Here is a 23,477-nt window from a genome sequence, read left to right as displayed (position 1 = left end):
TCACCTTGAGCTGAAGAGCTGAGGAACAGCGCTCAGGCCCAGAATTCAAACCCCATGACCAACCAAAAAAAAAAAAAAAATTCTGGTAAAATATATTGCCAAGAATAAGATGGGCATTATATAAGGAAAAAAATATTTAAATTTACTAAGATGGTATAGGAAGCATGAAGCATATGTTTCTAAAAACAGATTTTCCAAGTACATACAAAATAAAGGAAAAATACATATATTTGAGTTGTTTAACATAATCACCTCAGTAATTTTGAAAACAAGTATCTAGAAAACCAGTAAGAACACAGAAAAATTGACATTGCTATCAAGCAACTTGATCTTAATGATTTTTTTCTAAAACATTCCTTCTCCACATACCAGAATGCACAGTCCTTCACATTCTCAGAGAATGTTCATTCATCAAGGTAACATAGCACCTGAAGATGGCTTGAGACTGGAATCTAAAAACAATTGAAAGAATTATAATGATCCAAAGTGATTCTTTTACCATAATGGAATTTATCTAGAGCTCAATAACTGATAGCTGGTAAATAGCCAAGAGTCTACTTCTTTTAAGTAATCCATGGAGCAAAGAAGAAATACCAGGGAAACTAAATGTTTTTTAACTACTTTGAACAAAAATGAAAGTATGTCATTGTTCATATGAAACAGCTAAAGTAAGGCTGGAGGGAAACATTGAATTTGAGTGCACACACTGGAAAAGAACACGAAAAGACATACAATGAGCAATCTAAGCTTTTACCTAAAAGAAGCAGTACAAGGGAGGAAGTTGTAGAAAATAAATCCAAAGTAGATAGTAAGATAACCATCCAAATCAACAAATTAGAAAAAACAAAAATAATATAGGAAACCAGTGAAACTGAAAAGCTAACTCTTTAAAATTATCATTCAGATTACTAAAGCTCTAGCCAGATTGATAGGAAATTACCAAGGTACAGAATAGAAGAAGATAAAATACTATAGTCCCCACAGACATTAAAAGTGTATTAAGTAAATACTACAAATAGCTTTCTTCACATAAACTCAACATTATGGGTTAAACCCTAGAAAAAAGAAACTATGAAAACTCATCAAGAAGCCACTGCCTGTAATCCTAGTTACTCAGAGGCCTGAGACTGAGGGTTATGGTTCAAAGCCATAATTGGGCTTTTAAACATCCAATTAACCACCAAAAAATAGCTGAAAATAGAGCTGTGGCTCAAATGGTAGAGTCAGTAGCCTTAGGCCCTGAGTTCAAATCCCAAGTCTGGCACAAAAATTAAAAAAAACAATTTAAAAAATCCCCACCTCATCAAGAAGGAAAAGATCAATGTGTTTTCAATAAATTCACATATTAGAGAAATCTGTTAAAATATGATACAACACTACTCTTCCTATTTCTGAAATTATAACTGTTTGTCACAAGAAGTTATTTGTCCTTACTACTGTTCCTTGCTTTCTAAAATAAATTTTTATTTATGCCCTAAAAGAAATATATCACCCAAATAATACAATGTCTTTTCAATAAATTTAGCTTATACTTTCCAAAAAGTTCAAAAATCAAAGTATTCTAGGTTCAGATGATTTCACTGGAGAATTCTACCAAACATTTGTAGAAGAAATAATGGGAATTCTGCATCATTACTTTCAAAAATAGAAGAGCGAGCAACACTTTTCAACCCATTTTATGAAGTCGGCATATCTCATACTCAGAGCAAAGTACCATAGAACTCTACAGTCAGTGTTCTTCATGAACACAGGCATGAAACATCCTCTTTAAACATTAGCAAGTTTTATCCTGCAGTTTCTAAAAAGAATGTTAAATCCTAACCAAATGTGCAAAGCCTTAGGATGGAGGCTAATTCAGCATTTGGAAATCAATCAGTGTAATCTATCACATTATTAGACTTAAGAAAAAAAATCACAGAACAATTGATTCAGAAAAAGCAATTGACAAGATTAGCATATATTCTTTTTTTTAGCATATAGTCTTGGTAAAAACTTCTAAACAATCTAGGAGTAGAAGAAAACTTTCATTTTTTTTTTTTTTTTAATTTGAGACAGAATCTTGCTGGATAGTCTAAACTGGACTTCAACCTGCAAGACCACATAGTCTCAGGAGTGAGTGCTTGAATTACAGGTGTACAGCACTATACCTACCTTTTTTTTCCCCATCATCATTATTATTATTTCTATTCATTTACTGTACTGGGAATCAGATCCAGAGTCTTGTATGTGCTAGTCAAGTCACTATACCATTGAGCTATATTCCTAACCTGAAATTCTATTAGGTTTACATATTCAATAGACCTTTTCTAGTTTTGTAAACACTTCATTATTAAAGATGTGTTCTAACTTCCATGGTTGATATATGAGGGCAACATAGAAAAGTAACCTAATGTAAATTACACATATTTGACAAGTAGATGGGTTAGCAGCCCAATAAGTATTTTTAATTCAACAAATGCAGTAGACCTTCTTTATCTTTGGGGGACCCCTGGTGGGTGTCAGAACAAACCAACTATGGACTGTACTTTTTCCTATACTCTGATAAGGTTTCACTTCTGAGTTTGACCCAGTAATAGGTTATGAATAAAAGCTAATAATAAATTATAACAACATGCTGCGGCAAAAGTTATGGTAACAAGTAAGTTATGGTAAGTTAAGGTAAAAAGACCTTATTGAAATGATGCGTATGGCCAAAATAGATTGTTGTCAAGGATGGAAAGAGACCAATGAGACTTCTTGAAATTGTTTAGGAAGGTAAAAGGGGAATAAGGAGAATGACAGATGGTGGTGATTGTCCAGAGTACATTGTACACGTGCATGGAAATGTCACAATGAAACCCCCACCTTGTATAGCCCACCTGTGCTAATGACAAATGAGCAAACAAAAAATCTTACTGTACTTTGGCTTTTCCGCTTACAAGAAGCACTTAGAGCTTGTCTTTGAGGAATCTCCACTGTCAGCCTCACAACTCTTGTTTTTGGAGCCATCATCAAGTGAAACTAGGGCTACTTGAACACAGGATATCAAAATAGACACAGATATGAAATTAGTGACTAGGGAGTGTAAACTGTGGATATACTGCACAGAATTCATATCCCAGGTAGAATGGAGTAAGATTGAATATATCATCATGTCAGGTCCAAAACTATGCAATGCAAAACACATATATTGTTGGTTTCTGGAATTTCCATTTAATCTTTTGAGATGGCGGCTGATATTTTGAAATTGTGATAACTAAAACCTCTGAAAATGAACTTGTGGATAAAGAGAGGAGCCACTGGTTTGGTTGCTGAAAATACAGCAGTGGAACGCAGCAGTCTGAACTTGCTCTCATTCTAGCTTGTAGGAAGAAAGATAACATAGACATGAGATCCCATGTGCAGGCTGTGTTAAGATATGAGCAAAGCAGCATGCTGATGGCACCTCCCAAAGCATGTGTCTGATTGTAGCTTCCTCTGTCTGAAGGTTCTGTTTAGAGCTACACATAGTTCAAGTTCAGCCAGGGCATGCGAAGTTCAAGTTTATTGTGAAAATGATCACACAGTCTGGACTTACTTTGCAGTAATTTCCCCTCTCTTATTCATAGCTGTTTTGGGAAGTGTTATGGTACCGTCTTTATATGGGTGTTTACTTTTCATTCCTCAGTTAATTGGAAGCACCTTGGGGACAGAGATTAGTTACATAGCTAAGTCTTATACACACACACACACACACACACACACACACACACACACACACACACACACACACACACACACACACACACACACACACACACATGCCAGCCATTGCAGTCTTCAGATTCCCCCCAGATTTCATCTTACCCAGGAGGAATGCAGCCCATAAGAGAGAATAACTTGGCCATAATTAAATAAGCCAATGATAAAGTAATTCAGTTTCTTAGCCCTTTGACCTGGTAAGTAATTTCAGCTAAAAGAGCTCTATGACTCAATAATGGTATATCTTGAAAGGAACTGATATGCTGGTGATGGTTTTGAAAACTAATTAGAAAATAACATATTCAGGTATAGTTGTTGCTTCTCAAATTGGGGGCATACTTGCCCCAAGGGATTGGAACCATGCACAGGTTACTTTATTATGTGGCCTCAATATAAATATCCTGGACAATGTCCCCAAGGGGTCAATTCATCTGTAACTTGGGGAAGTAATGTTGAATTGTGTTGAATGTAAGTTAATTTAGCTCTTTTTTTCCTATTCTAACAATCAGCAAATTACTGCAGATTAGAATGTATATTTTATCTGACTTTCAGAGATAGTCTTTTGAGTGGGATTTTATTTTTCTCCTGCCATTCCAGGCATCTCAGGCATGGCATCACTTTCCTTTGCCACTAGAAATACTGTGTAGAAATATCTGAGATATATTCAGGGTATTGTTGTTGTCATGTGTGTGTTTGTGGACTGAAGTTTGAACTCACAGTTTTATGATTGGTAGGTCAGTATGATACCATTGGAGCCACATTTCCAGTCTCTTTGTTCTTGTTATTTTTGTGATAGCATCTTGCTTTTGGCCTGGAACAGTCTGAAAGGTGATCCTCCTGTTAATGCTTCCCACCATAGCTGGGATAACAGGCATGCTCTGCCATGTCCAGCTGTTGATTGAGATGAGATCTCAGTAACTTTTTGATCAGGCTGGCTCTGTACCAAGACTCTTTTCAATCTGTGCCTCTTGAGTAGCTAGGATTTCAGGCATGAGCCACTGGCACCCAGACTTCAGAAAATTGGAAAGAAATCATCCACAAATCCCAATATTAGTGTAGTAAAATTACAGTGGAAAAGAGGGATGTTTCTCAGGTTTCCCATAGGACTTAAAAAAAAACGTTTAGCATAAAAGCAAATCAAGAATGTGCTCCTTTTAACTGGAAAGTCTACAGGTTCTCAGTTTTTCTTAGTTTACTGTCATCTTTTTCTTCCTTGTCTTCTTTGGACTTTGATTAAAGGCAGTCAAGACAGAGAAAAATGTACACCATATTGCAGTTTGGAAAACTGAGTGACTGCATTTGTAATTTGTTATCTAAAGTACTTCTGGAGAAACCCTGAAACAGCTTTCTTTGGATATATTTTACCAGGTGCTGTAGAGTGACAGGAAGGTGTCCATAATGAGAATAAAGAGATTTGAGTGTTAATTCTGGCTTTGTTACAAACTCATCCCTTTGGGCTACTCAACTTCCCCATCTGAGCTCTCCATTATCTACTATGAAATGCCAGTAAATGAGATGACTTTGGTATCTCCCTGAGCTCTAAAATTTTATCATTCATCTTCTCAGTCTCTCCTATGAACTGACAGAGTCAAAGGACTCTTGGAGATTTTAGGAAGCAGAACTGTGAGATTCTTTGTTCATACCGATGTTCCCTGATACTTGCAAGGATGCTCTTTAAATATTTGATTTCATTGGCTGCACTGTGTTGTTTCTAATCCACCTTTAACTGTCATTGTTTCTTCTCCTATTACCCAAATGCACTTAATTCAGTAAACCCTGAGCTATAGCGAATGGCCCTGGAAACTTCAGAATTGTTCTTGAAACTGCTTTTGTTGAATTTTTAATTTGTGTCTATTTGTCAGATTTTGTGCAATCAGGAAAATCTGATCTGTTGCTGGTGCTCGGGAACTTCTGTTTAGAGGATGTCCGCTCTTTTTGAAAATTCCTCAGTTTGAACAAATATTCTTCCCTGGGCACTACTATGGCAAATATCAGGCAACGTTTACAGCATGGTCTATTGGATGGATTCTGGGCAAGGATATTCTTCCTTACCTTCTCCCGCCCCTCACCCCGACTTTCCCCCTTCTCTTCCCTCTCCTTCCCTTTTTCCCCTTGTCCTCTCTCCTCTCTCCTCCTCCTTTATTTCTCTCTTCCTTTCCTTTGATTTGCTTTCCTTCCTTTTTCCCTTTTCCCTAAGTTTGGGCATTTAACCCAGGGTCTCAGGCATGCTAGGCAGTAGTGCCCTTCCACTAGGTTTCCATCCCAGCTAGGAATGTATTTTGGTTGGTCCTCTAATATTTTATGCTGAGCATTTGGGATAATGCTCTTGTGAAAATTTTCTCTCACATCCCTCTGCTTCTCTCTTCTCTGATTTAATTAAGCATTGTACATCTTATATTGTTTTTCACAATAGGTTTTTACCTTGTCTTAATTATTTTCTCTCTTTAGGGACATCCCATCTTCTGTTTTTTCTTTTTGCTGGTTCCTGCTTGAACTCAGGGATTTGTACTCTAGCTCAGCGTTTTTGTTCACAGTTGGTGCTCTACCCCTAAGCCACACCCCTCCTTTTTGTTTTATGCCGGTTAATCGGTAGTAAGAGTGTTGGAATTTCTCTACATGGGCTTCAAGCCTGTGATCTTCAGATCTGTCTCCTGAGTTCAGATTATAGGTATGAGCCACCAGCACTCAGCTTAGGCATGCTATATTCTGTTGCCAGAAAAACCTAAACATTCAGAATCAGTATCATCACTCTGTGAAAATTTGTAACATCTACGCTACCTATTTAATGTTCTCTGAAAGCATATCCTGACCTAGCTCTTAGGCTTTATCTTTGCCAATCTCTTTCATCCAATCCAAGCTAGGTAGAGCACCAGCCATTCCCAAAGCATTTTCAGTTACATTGCTGTCTATTCATTTTGCTTCACTTCCTGGAAAGACATCTCTGTTTTCTCTTTTTCTACTTTTACTTACCCATCCCACCTTACCCATCCTTAACTTACCTACCATGCTTCACACTTACCAGCATTGGAGCCTTGAGGAGGGTAATTAATCACTTTTTGAAAAAAGAGCAGTCATAGCAATACTTACCTTCCAGGATCGTTTTGAAACTAAATGTTTCTACCTGTGAGCTAAATTTTAGGTCCATATACAGATGAAAAGACATGTTGAAGATTAATTTGAATACATTTGTATTTGTAATATACCTCCCTTTTTCTTTGAGTATTCAGTTTCTTCTTTTATCTTTCACTTTTGGGGGGCATGGAGAGAGAGGCCAATGCAGGGCTTAAACTCAGGATCTCACACTCTCATATGGCATTTTTTTTTTTTTTGCTCAAGGCTAGTGTTCTACCATTTAAGCCATACCTTCACTTCTGGCTTTTTTGCTGGTTAATTGGAGATAAGAGTCTCAAGGACTTAGCTGCTCAGGCTGATTTCAAACTGTGATCCTCAGATCTCATGTTGGAAGTAACTAGAATTACAGGTGTGCACCACCAGGCCCCCCACTGGTCTCTTTTTTCTTAGTCCACCTTGTTTAACCTTTCATATGCCACAGAAGAAATTTGAGTCTTTAACTGTGGAGAGGGAGTTCCATGACCCAGAGCTAACCCAGAGGACCTTAAATTGCCAGGACTAGGTATTAGATCTAGTCCTCTTTAGATTTTTATTTTAATACCTTTATTATACAGTTATATCACTACATTCTTGAGATGCTTGTTAGGTAACATTTTCTGACCTTACACTGCTCAGACTATACCTGACAAGAGTGGACTGATTTCAGTAGATTTAGGTTGTATTTATAATTAAGAACCCAGCCAAACTCAAGGAGAGTTGATGAACTTTGAACTGAGGCCAGGTGCTGGGCCACAGGCTCAGAGGACAAAAGTGTAACATATCCCATGGTCAGAGAAAATAATACACTGCAATGGAAACATCATGTCCAAATCATTTGTGAGAAAGCATAAGAGGTTCAGGTGATGAGGGTTTTCTCAGGTGCATGAAGGGGAATCCAGAACAAGGCTGACAGGGAAAGTCCAGCTGCAGTCCACATGTAGCAAGATAGAACTTGATCACTCAGATCAAGAAAGGAGGGAGCTAGCAGAGGATTTGAAAAGTATCAGAGGGTAGAAAGTGCTAAAGAGCTTTAGTTTCCTAATATTCCAATCAAATGTTCCAACCTAGCAGTAAATGAATATATTCTGCATGTGTACTAGGCATGCCAAACCATAGGCAGCCAGAGGAGAGACAACACACAGTTTGGAGACCATGTTATTGTTTGTGTCTGTCAGATGCATCAACAGTGAGAAGAGGAGTAAAGATTTTTGCAGTTTCCTGAGGGCAGAATGAGATCCTAAGGGATGAGGCGAGAGGTCAGTTGGGACTCACTGAGGGTGAGCCTGCGATGCACTGGGCCTGAGCTCCATGGTTGGAGGTGCTGGAGAACAGGCTGAGTTGTGGGAATCATGAGAGGCTATGAAAGGGTGGGAACCTGATGGGATTTGAGCTTGGGGGCCCCGTTGGGGACCTCTAGCTGGGAGATTTGGAAGAGCCTTATGGCGAGAGTTTCAGTACGTGTTTGTACTTGCACACTTCCGGCTTTAGTTGTCCCTCCCCTTTTGTGCTCATGATAGCCATGCCGCTGTTTGCATGAGGATGTTGTCGACTTTGCTGTACAAACATCAGCTATTGCCCAGACCCCTCTAGCTGCTGAGTTTGGGATAATTGATGGGTGTGTATTCACCTCCCAAGGTGACATAGTAAGAGGCCTCTTTTAATGATTTTTTAATTTGGAAGCATTTGAACATTATAAATACCGTAGAATTCACTTCTCTCTTAATTATTCTTTTCCTCCCTGACTCCATTTTTCTCTGACTTTTATGAGATGTTGATACTCCTGCCACTCCTTTTCCCACTTGAAATATCTGTGTTACTTCTTCTAGTATAAACAAAAGGTGGGATGTTTTCTCTGTACGTATGCAGCCATCTGGTCGTGTGTTGCCATCTGTGTTTCTGTGGGGGTGAGGGGACATGGTCTCACACACATGTATGTGCATGATGTGTTCAGTGTAGATTTATAATGAGCATGATACAGACAGTGAATTGAAAAGGATATTTTTATACCTCTATATGCTTGATTTATTTTTATTTATTTATTTATTGCCTTACTGATCTAAAGATATTCTTAGACAGATGGAACAGCAACATAAAAAAATATTCTATGACTACTACTACTTGTAAGCTCAGAAGAACCTTAAGCTAAGAGCCAGCTCCGGATAGTGACCTCATTCCCAATGCTGCCTTTATTGGCAACTGCACTGGTTGCCTGCTGGCTGCAAACATACACACACACACACACACACACACACACACACACACACACACACACACACAAACACACACACACACACACAGGAAAATGATGGACTGGTAAGTATATGTGCTGTCAGGTCACTTTTAATGTGTGTGTATTTCTTTCTTCAAACATCTCGAGGAATGTGTCCTTGTTACTGTTTTGAAAAAAAAACACAGCCATGAATTAGGGTGAAGACATGTGCGTGTGTCTGAAGCCCCCCCTTCCCCCCCCCCCCTCAGAGAGGAGCATGTGCCTCTTACAACCCAGACCCTGAGCTCTGTCCAGACCCTGAGTCTCTCCAAGTCTCCGCACTGCCTAGACAAAGGAGCCGCAGAGCCACGCACAGGCTGTAGCTTTTCTTGGAGCGATGACTCATTTCAGCTCACAAAGGATTCTGGGCAGGGTAGTGAGAAGTCAGGTTGGCTGATCCTTCCCTGTGACTTCACTTTGCAGAGAATAAGCGGAAGAGGAGTGACACTGCAGATTCCCGAGGCATTGCAGTGGATGCTGGCTTTGATAGATGAGCTAGGCATGGATCAGGATTCTAGCTGTTCCATGCAAATAGGATGAAAGCTAAAGGAGGATTCCTTGTGTGTTTGGTATTTTTTTTCTTCCTGATATCATTACCAGCAGAGTATATTCACAAAGCCTTTTAAGGGGCTGCTTTGTTAGGTTTTGAACTGAATTCGTGCTAGTATCTCAAGCCCTGAATTACAAGAAGAGCTGTGAGTTCCAAAGACTTTTTTTTTAAAGTAGATGGAGGCTAGGCACCGTGGCTCCTGCCTGTAATCCTAGCTACTCAGGAGGCTGAGATCTAAGCCTGCCTGGGCAGGATTGTGAGACTCTTATCTCCAATTAGCCACCAAAAAGCTGAAACTGGAAGTGTGGCTCAGCTGGTACAGTGCCAGCCTTGAATGGAAAAACTCAGACAGTGCCCAGAAACACACAAAAAAGTAGATTCATCAAGGTAAAATACTAGATGCCTGGTGCTCATTTAGGATACTGTTACTGGAAACCTTACTCTTCTTAGTGCAGATTGTAAGATGTCCGTTTCTGTTACTGGCTCCTTCTTATGCTTGGATGCAACCCCCTAGCATGTACCAGGCTTTAGCATCAAAGCTATGTGGGGAATGGAGCCAGTCCAGAAAGGACCAGGTAGGTTTCCCCTGCTTTTATTTCAAGAGTTGTTGTGTGCAAAGAAATATGGGAATGTCTGCCACACCTGTGGTGAGGATCACCGGGCCCCTGAAAAGTGGTCTCACTGTTCAGTCCTCCGTGGAGGCTGCCCCACCACATGGGACTCTGCCAGCATGAGACACTGTCAACAGCTGTGGGAAATATTTCAAGTGCATCCTGTTTCTACCAGCTGTGTATCTCACTCCTCCAAGGGAGGCAGGCTTTCAGCAAATATTATTGCAACTTTTTTCTTCTCAATTAATATATAGTCCCTGAAATTTCATGTGTTATTTGGCCTGTGATCCTACATGTAATACACCAAAAATCCAGGAAAGTCTGATTTATAAGTTCAGGAACCATTTCCAAGACTAACATCATATTGAGTCTGCTGTGGACTCCTAAGGAAGTGAGCATATTTCATTAGAGTCTGCTTTAGGATTCTGATTATGAGAGAGTGATTTTCTTACAGCATCCATGGGATTTTCACACACAAGTTATTGCTTCTCCTCCTTTTCCTCCTCCTCCTCCTCCTCTTTCTTCTCCTCTTTTTCCTCCTTCTTTTAGGATAAGATATACATGTTAGCCCTCAAAAATACATTTGAAGCTAGGTTCTGGTGGCTTACACCTACTCAGGAGACTGAGATCTGAGGATCTTGGTTCAAAATAGCCTGGTTAGGCAAATCCCTAAGACTGTATTACCAGTTAACCTGCTGAAAGTGGAGGTATAGTTCAAATGGTAGAGTATTAGCCTTGAGCAAAAAGTCAGGATCAAAAGGCCAGGCTGGGAAGGTGGCTCAGTGGTAGCGAGCTTTCCTTGCATGCATGAGGCCCTGGGTTCGATTCCTCTTCACTACATAAGCAGAAAAAGCTGGAAGTGGTGCGGTGGCTCAGTGGTAGAGCACTAACCTTGAGATGAAGAGCTGAGGAACAGCACCCAGACCCACAGTTCAGGCCCCATGACTGACAAAAAAAAAAAAAAAAGATCAAAAAGCTCTGAATTCCAGCCCTAGTACCAGTGTACACACACTTGTGTGCACACACACACACAGTACATTTCATGCATGTGCACACACACTCACACACAGTAAATTCCATGCCATATTGCCCAAGGGAAACATGCCATATTGAAAATGGCTTTACCACCTCCTCAAATGTATAGTTTCAGCACTATACTCAAGATATTGCAGGGTATTACATCCTTTGTGTAATTTGTAAGAATAATTGGAATATTTAAAAATAATGCAAACTCTAGGCCTCTTCAATATCTCCTCTTTGTACTCACTTTCATCCCATAACTCATCTTCCATGGAAGAAAAGCAATTATGTTTCTTCACTGTCTTTGTTATTTTTAAAGAAAAGTTGAGGATGAGCAAAGTTGAGGATGTGGAATGTTTAGAGGATATTTGGTTAGGAGAAATTCAGGCCTTGTGTGTTGAGAATATGACTGTTCTAGCTCCACACACTTTACTTCTACTCATTAAAGACTTAAAGACCCTATTAAAAAATCTTTCTCCTACATAAATTCTCCCAATAAGAGAAATTACCCCTAAACAGAAGGTAATTTTTTTGTCTTTGAGGTTCCATTATAGAATCAATTGGCTTGCCATTCCTGTATTTTCTTTGTGTACTTTTTTCAAAGGATGTTTTGACCACTAATGTGAATATTTTTAATTGCTTACACTTTCAGGTATTTCTGTCTCATTTCCTTATCTAAGTCATAAGCTCATTGAAAGTAGGAGTTTAAATTTATGCCTTTTGCTTCTGTTTACTTCTCTTACTGGTACATCATGTGTAGAAATGTTTCAGAAAAATAGCTGATTAGGAAGGAAGGCAGTGGAAAAACATTAATTTGTCGCAGAGGTATAGAATGACCTAGTGGACACCTTGTTAAGTGAAATAAGCCAATTACCAAAAGATAGATAGTGTGTGTTTTCACTTATTTGTCAGCTTTAAAAACAAAAAACAAAAAAAATCCTCTGTTTCATAGAAGAAGGTAGAGTAGTGTTCCCCTCAGAGACTGTAAAGGGGAGAGGGAAAGAAGAATGGAGAGAGTTTAGACAGTGGGCACCAAAACACAGTTCATATGGGGAAAATTAATTCTGGAATCCTATAGCACAGTTGAGTAGCTATAGTCTGTAGTCAATGCTATTGTTAAAAATAACGAGTCCAAGATTTTACAACACTTAGTTTGGGGAGACAGAACTGTTGATCACCTTGGCTTGAGCATTATACACTGTGAATATTTGTATTAGGTTATTATAACATATCCCATAAGTATATATTAATATTACTCATCAATTTAAAAGTTAGACTAAGTTCATTTTTAAAGAGAATAGACACAAATCAGCTTGCTAAATAGTTTGTCATCATGAATTGAAATTTTTCTCTGTGTGTCTAGTCTGACCAGCTTTATTTCATTCCTTCAAATTTTATAACTGTTTAATAACAACCTCCGTACCAGTTGGAAGGGGTGTGGGTATTCAGATACTGGAGGATATAGCAGTCATTCAGTAGAACTTCATTGTAATTTGAGGACTGCCCATCTGTACGTATTTGAAATGTATTTAATTAGGCCTTGTTATCCAATTGCAATTGTAATTCACAGAAATCAGTCACAGTTCAGTCGTGATATCTAAACAGATGAAGCAAGAATACAAAGTCTGAGAAAACAGAAACAGCTATGGGAATTCTGACACTGAATAAGGGGAAAGCAATGGCCCTGGAGATGTTGGACTGCTCTATTAAATTATAGTTGAGAAACATTGTCAGTGGCAATTGGAGCATCAGTGTTAGGCTGGGTTCTGCTCTGTTATGAAGATGGAAAAGAAGAGCGTGATGGTTTAAAATAGAAGTTTAGATTCTGTTCTCCTTGAGGCATTTACTATCAAGAAAAAGAAGACTACATCTTCTATGGGAATTCTTGTTAGCAAGGTGCCTTATGGAATTGCGTGATATCTGAGAGATCTTACTAATGGTTGTCAGCTAGCATTGGTATTTTATCATGACTTCTATCCCAGGTGCTAAGGGGCTTTGACTTAATTGTGATTGGAGGGACTAGCAAGCCAGGTAGCAGCTGGTGTTCAAAACATCTTGGCAGACAGCAGGGCTTCCCCTCATCTTGTCTTTCTGTGTAAGACCTTTTTATGCAATCCCACATTTGAGTGCCTGCTATGCAAATCACACTTGGCTAGGTTTTATTCCATAATGCCTCACCAACACCACCCTTGTACTGGTTGTTGGGTTAGTATGTGGTGCCTTAGCACACATTTGAAGTTACGGAAGCATATAATGGGTCTGATGGCTCCTGTTTCCTAACTCTTCAGCTGCCGATCTACTGCAGATAGCCAACTGATTCAAAAGTATTCAATGTTACGATCAGAGAGATGTCAGTAGCATACCTGGTGGTGTTGAGCGCAAAATCCCTCTCTAGGAAATTCCCTCCATCTCTGTATTGGTGGTTTTTCTTTGCCTGCTTCTTTACCCTTTCTGACTTGTCTCCCTCTTATTCTATGGTAAGTTCTCATCAATAGTCAAATCTGTACCACAGTGATGGCCAGTATGACTAGAAAAGCTCCTGGACTGAGAAGATGGTGGGTTTCTACTATAAACCAATGTTCTGGTTGACTTGTCCTTTCATCTTAGTTGTAACTCCACAGACTGATAAGCAGAAAGATTCAGGTGATACTGGAGACATTGATTTACTTGGCTGTGTGTGCCAAAAGCTACCATGATTACTCTTAGCTCTCATTAAAGTTTCTTAGCAAGTCATGGCCAATGGATACTATTAACTTCAGTATTCTTAATAGAAACCTCCTGTTCATGTTTTCTTTGGAATTAAAATAACTTACTAGCCCGGTGCTGATGGCTCGTACCTGTAATCCTAGCTATTCAGGAGGCTGAGATCTGAGGATTGAGGTTTGAAGCCAGCTGGGGCAGGAAAGTCCTTGAGACTCTTCAATAAACTACTCAGAAAAGGCCAGACGTGGCTTTGTGGCTCAAGTGGTTGAGCAGTAGCTTTGAGCCACAGAAGCTCAGGGACAGTATCCAGGTTGTGAGTTCAAGCCCTAGGACAGACCCTCCCCCACCCCCGACCAGATTCCCCCCCAAAAAAACAACTTACTGAAGCCACTGAAACAAGAGCTTAGGAGTTGGACTTTACATAAGAGAACTATCAAGTGTAGAAGTAAAAGCATTAAGGAACCTTAGAAAAGCCTACCTAGAATTTCTCAATATTCTAAAAAGTCCTTTTTTGTAAAAGAGAATAAATAAATGATGTTTCCTTCCATTGCCTATTGCAATAAGAGACCAGCCTTAATGTTTCAAAATCAGTGGCATTTAAAACAAACATACAGTAAACTGGTGAAAGTGCCTTCTCCAATGTCGGGTTTTCTTTCAGATTTCAAATACAAACATTTGAAAGTCAAGTACAGTAATCTGGTTTCAAAGGAAACTCAGCAGCATGGGAGCTAATGGGAGCCATATGCTCAGTCCTGCACCTAAGGGGGTTGTGGTCTTCAAAAAAGCATATAAGAAAAGAGTATGTGCTTTTCTATCATAGTATTTCTTTAAAATATTGTAGTAGACCTTTTGTTAAAAGAAGCAAACAGCATTTATACCTAAAATTGGGGTTAATAAATTGAATTAAATTGTAAAACCCAAGATTTGTGTGATGCGGTGCATCAGAGAAGTAGTTGATTTAACTATAACTTCGGAGAGCTGCTTATTTTCCCAAACCCAAGGGCATCTGAGATAAATCTTGGCAAGTGAGGCATTGGCTGGATAGTTGGTTGGAAGGAAAACAGTTGCATTGTCCCTGTAGCCACTGAGCATTTTACAGACATATTTCATTCACTATTTTTATGAGGAGTCACAGTCTCTGCTCCATGTGGTAATTTTATTGGCATTCATAATTTTAAGTTGAGTGTTAATTTTGGCAGTGCACAGACCAAAAGAGAGGTACACATTAGTCCCAAGGAACAAAGCTGAGTAGACTTTGCAAGAAAAATTGTAAATTATAAAGCCTTTATTGTGTGGGAAATATTTAATAGCCAATATACTTAGTCATTATTTTAAAAATTTAAGCCAACTCCTTCAGATCTGATGAGCCATTAACATAGTTTTCCTGTCACATGGAAATAGAGCTGAATACCTGTGTTAGGATTTTCTGCCAACATTCTGCTGCAATCATAGAGTATCACGGAACACAGGAGCCTGGAGGAATCCTTGAAATAATTTCACCCAAATCCTCATTTTACAGATGGGGAAACAGGCACACAGCAGGTAATTGTATTTTTTTTTTCTTAAGAGACTGTATTTTCATTAACATATCTCTTGAAAGCTTCCTTACAGTGGGAACTTCCCACCTATAAAATAGGATCGTTTCAGAATTGCCTTTGTAACCAGGCTTTTTTTGTTAAATGAACTTCACGAAAGGTCAAAGATCACTTTTTTAAATTTTAAGTTAACGTAGACAGTGGGGGAAAAAAATCAAACAAACTAGTGCTTAAAAGTAAATGGGAAAACAAGAGAATTAATACTGAATGCAAGCTTTCAGGTGGGAACAGGTTTTAATGGAGGCTTATAGAAAATGAATATCGGGATACTTTTAAGGTTGCCATTTATTAGGATGGATTCACTTGGGAAATTATGGATTTCCTTTTCTTTCACAGTTGTATAGGGAGAGGTGCTGTAAGATGAACTGAAGTAAGCCTGTGTTTGCCTTTTTGGTACTAGCTGTTAGAAAGCTATAGTTATCATCTTGGAGGGTATGATTGTAAGTTATAAAGTCACCTCTTATAAGTTCTCTTGTCCTACCTAAAGTACAGGAAATAATGAAAATGTCTCAAAAAGGGGACTAGGATAGGAACAGCTTTTGAACTTGAGTTCCTAAAAGGGTGTTTGACACGAAATAGCTATTTAGATGTTTTTCTTTTCCTTTATTTTGGAAGGATGAGTTATATGAGAGAGAATGCTTTTGGAAATAATTCCAACTGAAGTAACTGGCTTAAATAGTAAAAATGTATGTGCATAATAATGACAGCTCCAGAGAGAGAAGTTAGGGACTGTGAGAAGAAGCTAAGACTGTGAGACCCAGCAAGTTTACCTCTGCAGGATTTCCACCTGCAGCATCAGGCTTTCCTTGTCATGTGAACCATTGTCATTGTCACCAGCTCATTCTCCATAGTTCTAACAAGTGATTTCTCTAACACAAATACATCATGGGATGACTGTATAATGATTTCTCTAACACAAATACATCATGAGATGAGGTATAAAAACATGGGGCAGTGTCCCCTGATCATTGAGAATAAGATTTAAGCCTCCTGGTCTACCACGACCGGGACTCAGCTCTTCTTTCCATTTTACCTGAGCCTGCTTCAGCTGAGCCCAGGCCTATGCTTACCCAGACTAGGGATGCTGCTTGATGTTCTACACCAGCTCTCTCTCCTGCTGTGGGGGTCCATCTTTGACTACTTGCCTCATTGATCCTGTTCATTTATCTTTCTCCTCATGCTGACAAGAAAAGTGCTTTATATGAAAACAACATCGAGACAGTCACTGACCTGCTTTAAATGTTAAATACTCTTAAAACTGGCTTACTATAATTAACTATGAAGAGATTTGCATGTCTTCACATTTAAATTCATTTAGGAGAAATTTATTGAATCCTTACCTTGTCCAAGTCATTGTGGTTGTTATTATCTGAATTCTCCTAAATTTGACCAGAATCCTGTGAGCACTGAACTTACATGGGTGTTTGTTTAAAAAAAAAAAACTGAAATGAAACCTAGTTAGTCCTTTTTTCTTGCAATAGGAAAGAACGACAACTAAGAACTCATAAGTTCAGAAAATAGCTTTGAGGTTATAGAAGAGTTACCTTTATAGATGTGTGTAGAACTCATTCTGATGTAGAAAATTTCATCCCGTCAATTATACACAATAGGTTATGATTTATAATTTATGCAAAATGTGGTAGTATCTGTAAGTGGTATAGGTGAATAGTAACCCCTCAGTATCTTAGCAATGTTTACATTTTCTCATTTTCTTCTTTAGTATAGTTGGTTGAAGAATTTTCTAGTAGCATATGTAAAGAATGGCTGGTTGGCTCATTAAGCAGGTTGATATAAAATCTATAGAAAATCTTGATAAACCAGAATAATGTGGTGTTGAAAGGAAAATCTTGATAAACCAGAATAATGTGGTGTTGAAAGGCATCTATGATTCCTTTACGAGGTCTGAAGTAAACCGTCTAAACCTCACTTAATGTAGTATTAATGTTTCTATGGTAACTAGTATATTTAGAGGGAGTATTGCTCATGAAATTAGTCAGAGGGAATTTTTTAAATTATGTGGCTAAGAATATTTTCTTTTGATCATTTTGCATTTGTTTAGCAAAACATATGAATAAAAATACCTTTAAAATACCCTACAAAACTCCTTGGATTATAATGTTATGCATGGATAGTCATTCAACAGACAGATATTAGGCAGCTGGTGTGAGCACTGCGTGTAGAGACTGGGATTGTGGTGTTTGCATTCCCTCGGTCATGGAGCTTGTATTTAGTGCATATAGAGGGTGTGACAGACAGTAAACTAGGAAACACAGCACATGTGCACACATTGTTTCACTTGTGACTTAAAGGATGAGAAGGAGTCAGTCCTAAAAAGGTCCACCCCAGGAACATCCATGCCAAGGGCAGAACAGAAACACAAAAACCTGCCTGAGTTCAGACAAAGCCTGACATGTTCAAAGAATAGAGGAGGTTGTGAGCATGGAATAGAAGCCGGGGTAGCAGATAGACAGGATTGGTCTCGGAGGTGAGTGGGTAGGTGCAAAACCTGCAGACCAAGAAAGGAGTCAGATTTCCCTCTAAGTGCAGTAGACATTGCCATAGAACTTTATGCATGTTTTATGTTTCCTTTTCTTCCTTCTTTTGGCAAAACTTGGGTTTGAACTCATGGTTTTTCACTTATTAGACAGGCTTTCTGCCACATCAAGTGCTTATGTTTTCTTAAGAGTGCCTTGGTTTCTCTGTGGAGAAGAGAGGGGGAAAAAGGAAGAGAGGGAGGGAGAGAAGAAGGGAGAGAGAGATAAAGGAAAGGAAGAAAGGCATTAGTAGGCCATTATAATGGGCCAGGTGAGAGATGCTGGCAGTGTGCAGTGGGGTTGTGAGTAGGATACTGCAGATAGAGTTGAGGGAATGGATGCAGGAAGCATTTGGATGTAAACAAGATTGATGGTGGAATTGGGGATGGAAGAGAGTGGGAAATAATTTCTCTTAGCACAGCATAAAAATGAAATAGCATGGGATTCGTTATTTAGAGCATCCAAATTCCATTTGTACTCTTTATCTTGGGTTAAGTCACTGCACATGTTCATTACGGTAGTGAAACTTCAGCCTTTTCAAAGCACATGCGGCTCATACACACTGAAAGCATGCTGCCTCTGACAGTTGCTGCAGTGAATGAATGAAAAGAAATTAACTAAGCAGATAGCAATGAAACTGAACAAATCATTTCAGCTAAAAGCACAAAAGACAAGCGTGACCTAAAATAGTTGATTTTGTGAAGTGTCATTTTCTTTTTCATCGAGACATTTCCTCTCATAGCCTATACAAAAATCAGGAAATCCTTTGACTTGATTTTTAGGACCGTATTTAGTATTTTGTGTCTTAGTCTTCTGTGAAGTTCTTAGTTATGACAGATGGAGTCTTTGGCTGGGTTCAGGGCTCTTATGGGAAGAGAGGATTGAACAGGTATAGCCCCCCCAGCCCCCATCTCTGCTGCAGCCCACCAACTGGCACTAGGTCATTTGTTATACACCTGGCTTTCAAGCAAGATTTTGTATGAATGAGGAATGCACTAGTTCTTTTTAAAAGTGTAAATATAAGTTAGCTGGGCAGTAGCTACCTTTTCTAGTCAGATAGCCCCAGCCCAGATAATTCTACCATTCTTGAATCTTCAATAAGAATTGAGTTTCTCTAGTTAATGAACAAAATTCACTTTCCCCACTCATTCTCCCAAATTTCATGTGTTGAAGTTCTACCTGCTGCTACCCCACCAAATATTGTGTGTAATTTTTTTTTCAGAGGGCTCCTCTTACTTCTATCTCCAGGGGCTCCAGAAGTTTATGGGTTCTAGGCTAGATGAGTTCCTGAGGTCTACTGATTTTTTGTTAATCTCCTTGGTCCTTCTCCTTTCCTGGGTTTGATACTTCCTGCTCCCTCTGGCCATGAGGACAATGGCTGACTCCTATCTCTATCTTGCAGAGCAGGGTTACAAGAGGACTGGTGGAGCCCTCTGAGGTGTAGAGAGAGGGGAGCCCTCTGCTGAGCTGGGCTAGGAATGGAGACCAGACCTTAGCCTTGACCACTGGAGTCCTGTCACTGTTGGATGCATCTTCTAGCCCTATCCCCACGTATGGTGATTTCTAGTCCTGTTGCCTGGTTTCATCTACACAGCATTTCTCTTCTAGTCCTTCAAAGCAGGGGTTCAAGTTCTTTGCCAAAGAACTTTGTAGTCTGCAAAGTTTAGAATTGTGGCTGGGCTCAGCTTTAAGTACTCTGACAGGGATGAGGCTGGTCCACCCATGAGCATGCAGACATCTTCGGGAGAAAGTGTTGATCAGTGCCATGTCTCAGCTCCAGCCAGCCATGGTAGCTTATCACATGAGCAATCATGCTTAAGGAGCAAAAGCGAAGAGACTAGACAAGTGCATGCAAGAAATAGGATTGAGAGCTCCAGTTACTCTGCCAGTAGTGTCATGTCTTTTTAAGCACAGTCTTACAGAATCACAGGAGTACAAAACAGGGGGGACTTGAGTATTAGGAACAGACTTTCCCTGCTCTCAGTGGCTCTTTCTTCGGTGGGGTCAGACGCCACAGAAATCTCCAGGGAATTCTAGAGATTCTTCCAGTACAACTAGGATTTCAGAAGTAGAGAACTATTTTCATTATACCTTGGCACCTTTTCAGGAGTCAACATCTATTACCCCTTAAATGCCAGGTGTTCAGTTTCCTCTGCTTCCATTTTCCCTTCTAATGGGCAAGCATGTGAAAGAGGTCGCAGTCTCCTAGGTGTACTGTAGTCTGTCTGTCCTCTCTGACTCTTTGCAGGCCATCGCACATGTAGCCACCATGTTACCTGCCTAAACCTCTCTTATCTGTCATTGTCAGTCTTGAAATTCCCTCCATGGCTCACTGTTCTCCATGGGATGAAGGCCTTGGACATCTAACACTTCCCATGGCTGTCCATACTTAGCAGTGCCCCTGTACTACCTACTTGAAGGTCCTCTGACTCCTGATACCAAGCTTACCTCCTAGCCACCAGGTACCTCCCAGTCCTTAGCACCAGATTCGGATTGCAAAGCCTGGGAAAACCCTACAGCTTCCAGCCTTTGTAGACCCCAGGTAGGATATATGACCCTGTTTGCTCTGTTCTGAGCTTGCCTAATCTTCTTTGCACCTGTCACATGACACAATGACCTTGTTTGTCTGACTCCTCTACTCCAATAAAAATGCTTTGAGGACTGAGATATTTGCTGGAGGGAGCTGACTCACTTTCTGTCTATAGCTCACCCCCCCCCCCCACCACCACCCATAGGTGCCCAACACGTAAAGGCACTCAACATTTCAAAGAATGACTCATCCTTACCACAAATGCTTTTGTTGACTTGTGAATGGCAGTTGTTAAATAAATCAGCTCCCCGTTAATAAAATCAGAATTATCGTTCAAAGCTTCATGGTTGCAAGGCTTGTACTCTTCCTATTCAAATGAGGCCTCGGGTTTTAAAGGAACGTTGTATTTGTTGAGACCACAAAAGCATTCCCCTGTGTGTCGGCCTCTTTCTGCCTGTGTGGTACTGGCCACGGCCAGAACCAATTTCAGTGTTCAGAGTTGATTGAATCCATAATCCAGAGGATAGGGGAGAGTTGGGAGAGGTGTGGATGTGTGAAGGTGTGTGTGGGTGACAAATGACCAGGTGTCCTAATGAACCACTCACTTGAAAATTGTCTTTCTGCAGGTGATGTATCACCAATCAGTATGTCTCCCATCAGTCAGTCTCAGTTTATTCCACTCGGGGAAATCCTTTGCTTGGCCATCTCAGCAATGAACTCAGCGAGAAAACCTGTCACCCAAGAAGCACTGATGGAACACCTGACCACGTGTTTCCCAGGTAATGAGAAAAGAAAGGAGCACTTTTCAAATGGATGTGCACTCTGGTGGCTCTAGGACTTCAAATGGACTGTTCTTCCCAAGTTTAAACATAACAGAAAAAGTCTTCACTCAAAGAGACCAGAAACTTGTCTTTCTTCTGTAAGTAAAAAAAAAAAAAAAAAATCAAAGCACCCATGTTACATTTAAAAAAAATTCTATTGCTCCAGGTTTAATATTCTTTTATTTGGTACTGAGCAAAAGAATCGATAGAAACTCTAGCAAAAATGACCAGAATTCCATTCAGCCTTTGCAATCTAATCTTCCCTAAATACATGAACACAGAAATAGTGTTCATGGAAATGTTTCATCGTAAGAGTTTAATGGCAGCAAGAGTCATGTCAAAATTAAGTTTATCTTCCATGTTTGTGTTCTGGCGTGGTGAGCTTTAAGAAAACATTATTTGTTCTAGGTTTGATGGCTCAAATCTGTAATCCTAGGCACCATGAAAGGCTGAGATCAGGAGGATTATAATTTGAGACCAGCTGGAGCAAGAAATTCTGGTGACTCTTTCTCATTCAATAAAAGGCTGGGCATAGTGGTTGCATGGCTGATATCCCAGTTACTCAGGAAGCATAAATGAGAGGACTGTGCCTTCAGACCAGCCTGGACAAAAAGTAACACTTATTTAAAAAAAATAACTAAAGCAGAAGGGGCTTGAGGACATGGCTGAAGTAATAGAGCATTTGCCAAACAAGTCGGAGGCTTTGAGTCCAAACCACAATGTTTCCCCCTCCCCCCAAGAAATAGGGAAAAAAAGGAATGTTGTTTGAAGATTTCATTTGAAAATAAAAGGTAAATGCATTACTTTTCTCTTAAGTACTGTAAAACAAAGACAATAGCCCAGCTACTCTATGAATGACATTTGACAAGTCCAGTGCTAGAAGATGTCAGGAGTGCTGATAAACTAAACAATGCAAACCCTATTTCAAGAGAAGGACCCCAACCCTCAGTTCCAATGTCTTGTCACACCCTCTTCCTACCAAAATGTCATTTCCTTTTAGAGTTGCAGGAAAAAAATTCAAGAGAATGTAGAAATTCAGTTTTATGTGCAATCTCTAAATTTCTTTAAATACTGACAATTGTGTGTGCGTGTGCGTGCACACATGCACACGCATGCACATTTTATCCTGTATATACCAGCAACCCCTGCAGGTCAGCTAATCAAATATGATACAATATGAGGCTACCAGCTTGGTAAGGACTGAACGTCTTTCTAGATTGAATTAATATATAAAAACATATAAAAATGAATGCTTGATGTACTGTTCACTCAGCTTAGCAGTGATCTTAATTAGTAGAAGCTGTTAGCTATATCAGCTTTTGCTACAAAAAATGCTGGGTAAGAAACAACCACAGACCGGGAGGAGCATCAACAGCAAGCATTTATTTAGGTCCTGTGTTGAGTTCCCTAGAAGTCAGCTGATATAATCAGGGCCTAGAAGAACACCTGTATCCCATCCTCTTTGGATAAGGGAGCAGGTGGAGACCCCTGCTCCAGGCGATGGCAGAAGTTCGGGAATAAGGCTCATGGCACAAGAGCTTTTCAACATCTCAGTCAGATCCCCTCTATATACATTGCATTGGGCAAAGCAAACATGTCCAAACCCAAGGTCAGGTGTAGGGAGGCATACCCCACGTACAGGGAAAGGACAGAAGAACCAACTTGAAGCTAAGTCATAATTTAATTCATTCACCTTCTTGCATCTCCAGCCTTTCTTTTTGTCCCAAAGAAACTTTATTTTTCTCTTTCAGTGATTTTGTCTTCTTTTTCTTTTTTTTAGTCAATATGTTCCACCATGAACCCACCTTTGAAACTTACAAATTATCTTAAGTTTTGTAACATTTTATCTCTGCATATTCTTCACTATTTATCAGATAAGCAGAACCCTGGGAGAGCTGGGTAAGGGGGTGCGGGGCGCAGACACTCTTGGAAGACACTGTAATCTGGTGAAACACAACCCTTCCTGCCTTATAGCTGAGTAGCTGCTGCTGACATCGAACAATCCAGCAGCTT

The 23,477-nt window shown here is 39.7% G+C and overlaps 1 protein-coding gene across 4 annotated transcripts in view; it reads left to right on the top strand.

The window, feature by feature from the left end:
• The window catches only part of Stox2 (storkhead box 2), a 201,737-nt gene that overhangs the window by 160,816 nt on the left and 17,444 nt on the right, over positions 1–23,477 (top strand). For 3 of the 4 annotated variants that reach the window (XM_042701686.1, XM_042701695.1, XM_042701704.1), the window contains exon 2: positions 21,270–21,422. In XM_042701686.1, the coding sequence (XP_042557620.1) occupies positions 21,270–21,422 (153 nt within the window). Of the gene's footprint in view, positions 1–21,269; positions 21,423–21,527; positions 21,563–23,477 lie in introns of those variants that run through there. The other variant, XM_042701713.1, reaches the window with a different exon arrangement.

This window comes from Dipodomys spectabilis, unplaced genomic scaffold (assembly GCF_019054845.1).
Source record: "Dipodomys spectabilis isolate Male_0828 unplaced genomic scaffold, ASM1905484v1 ptg000009l, whole genome shotgun sequence".
NCBI classification, from domain to species: domain Eukaryota; kingdom Metazoa; phylum Chordata; class Mammalia; order Rodentia; family Heteromyidae; genus Dipodomys; species Dipodomys spectabilis.
This window is presented reverse-complemented; position numbering and strand designations above follow the sequence as displayed.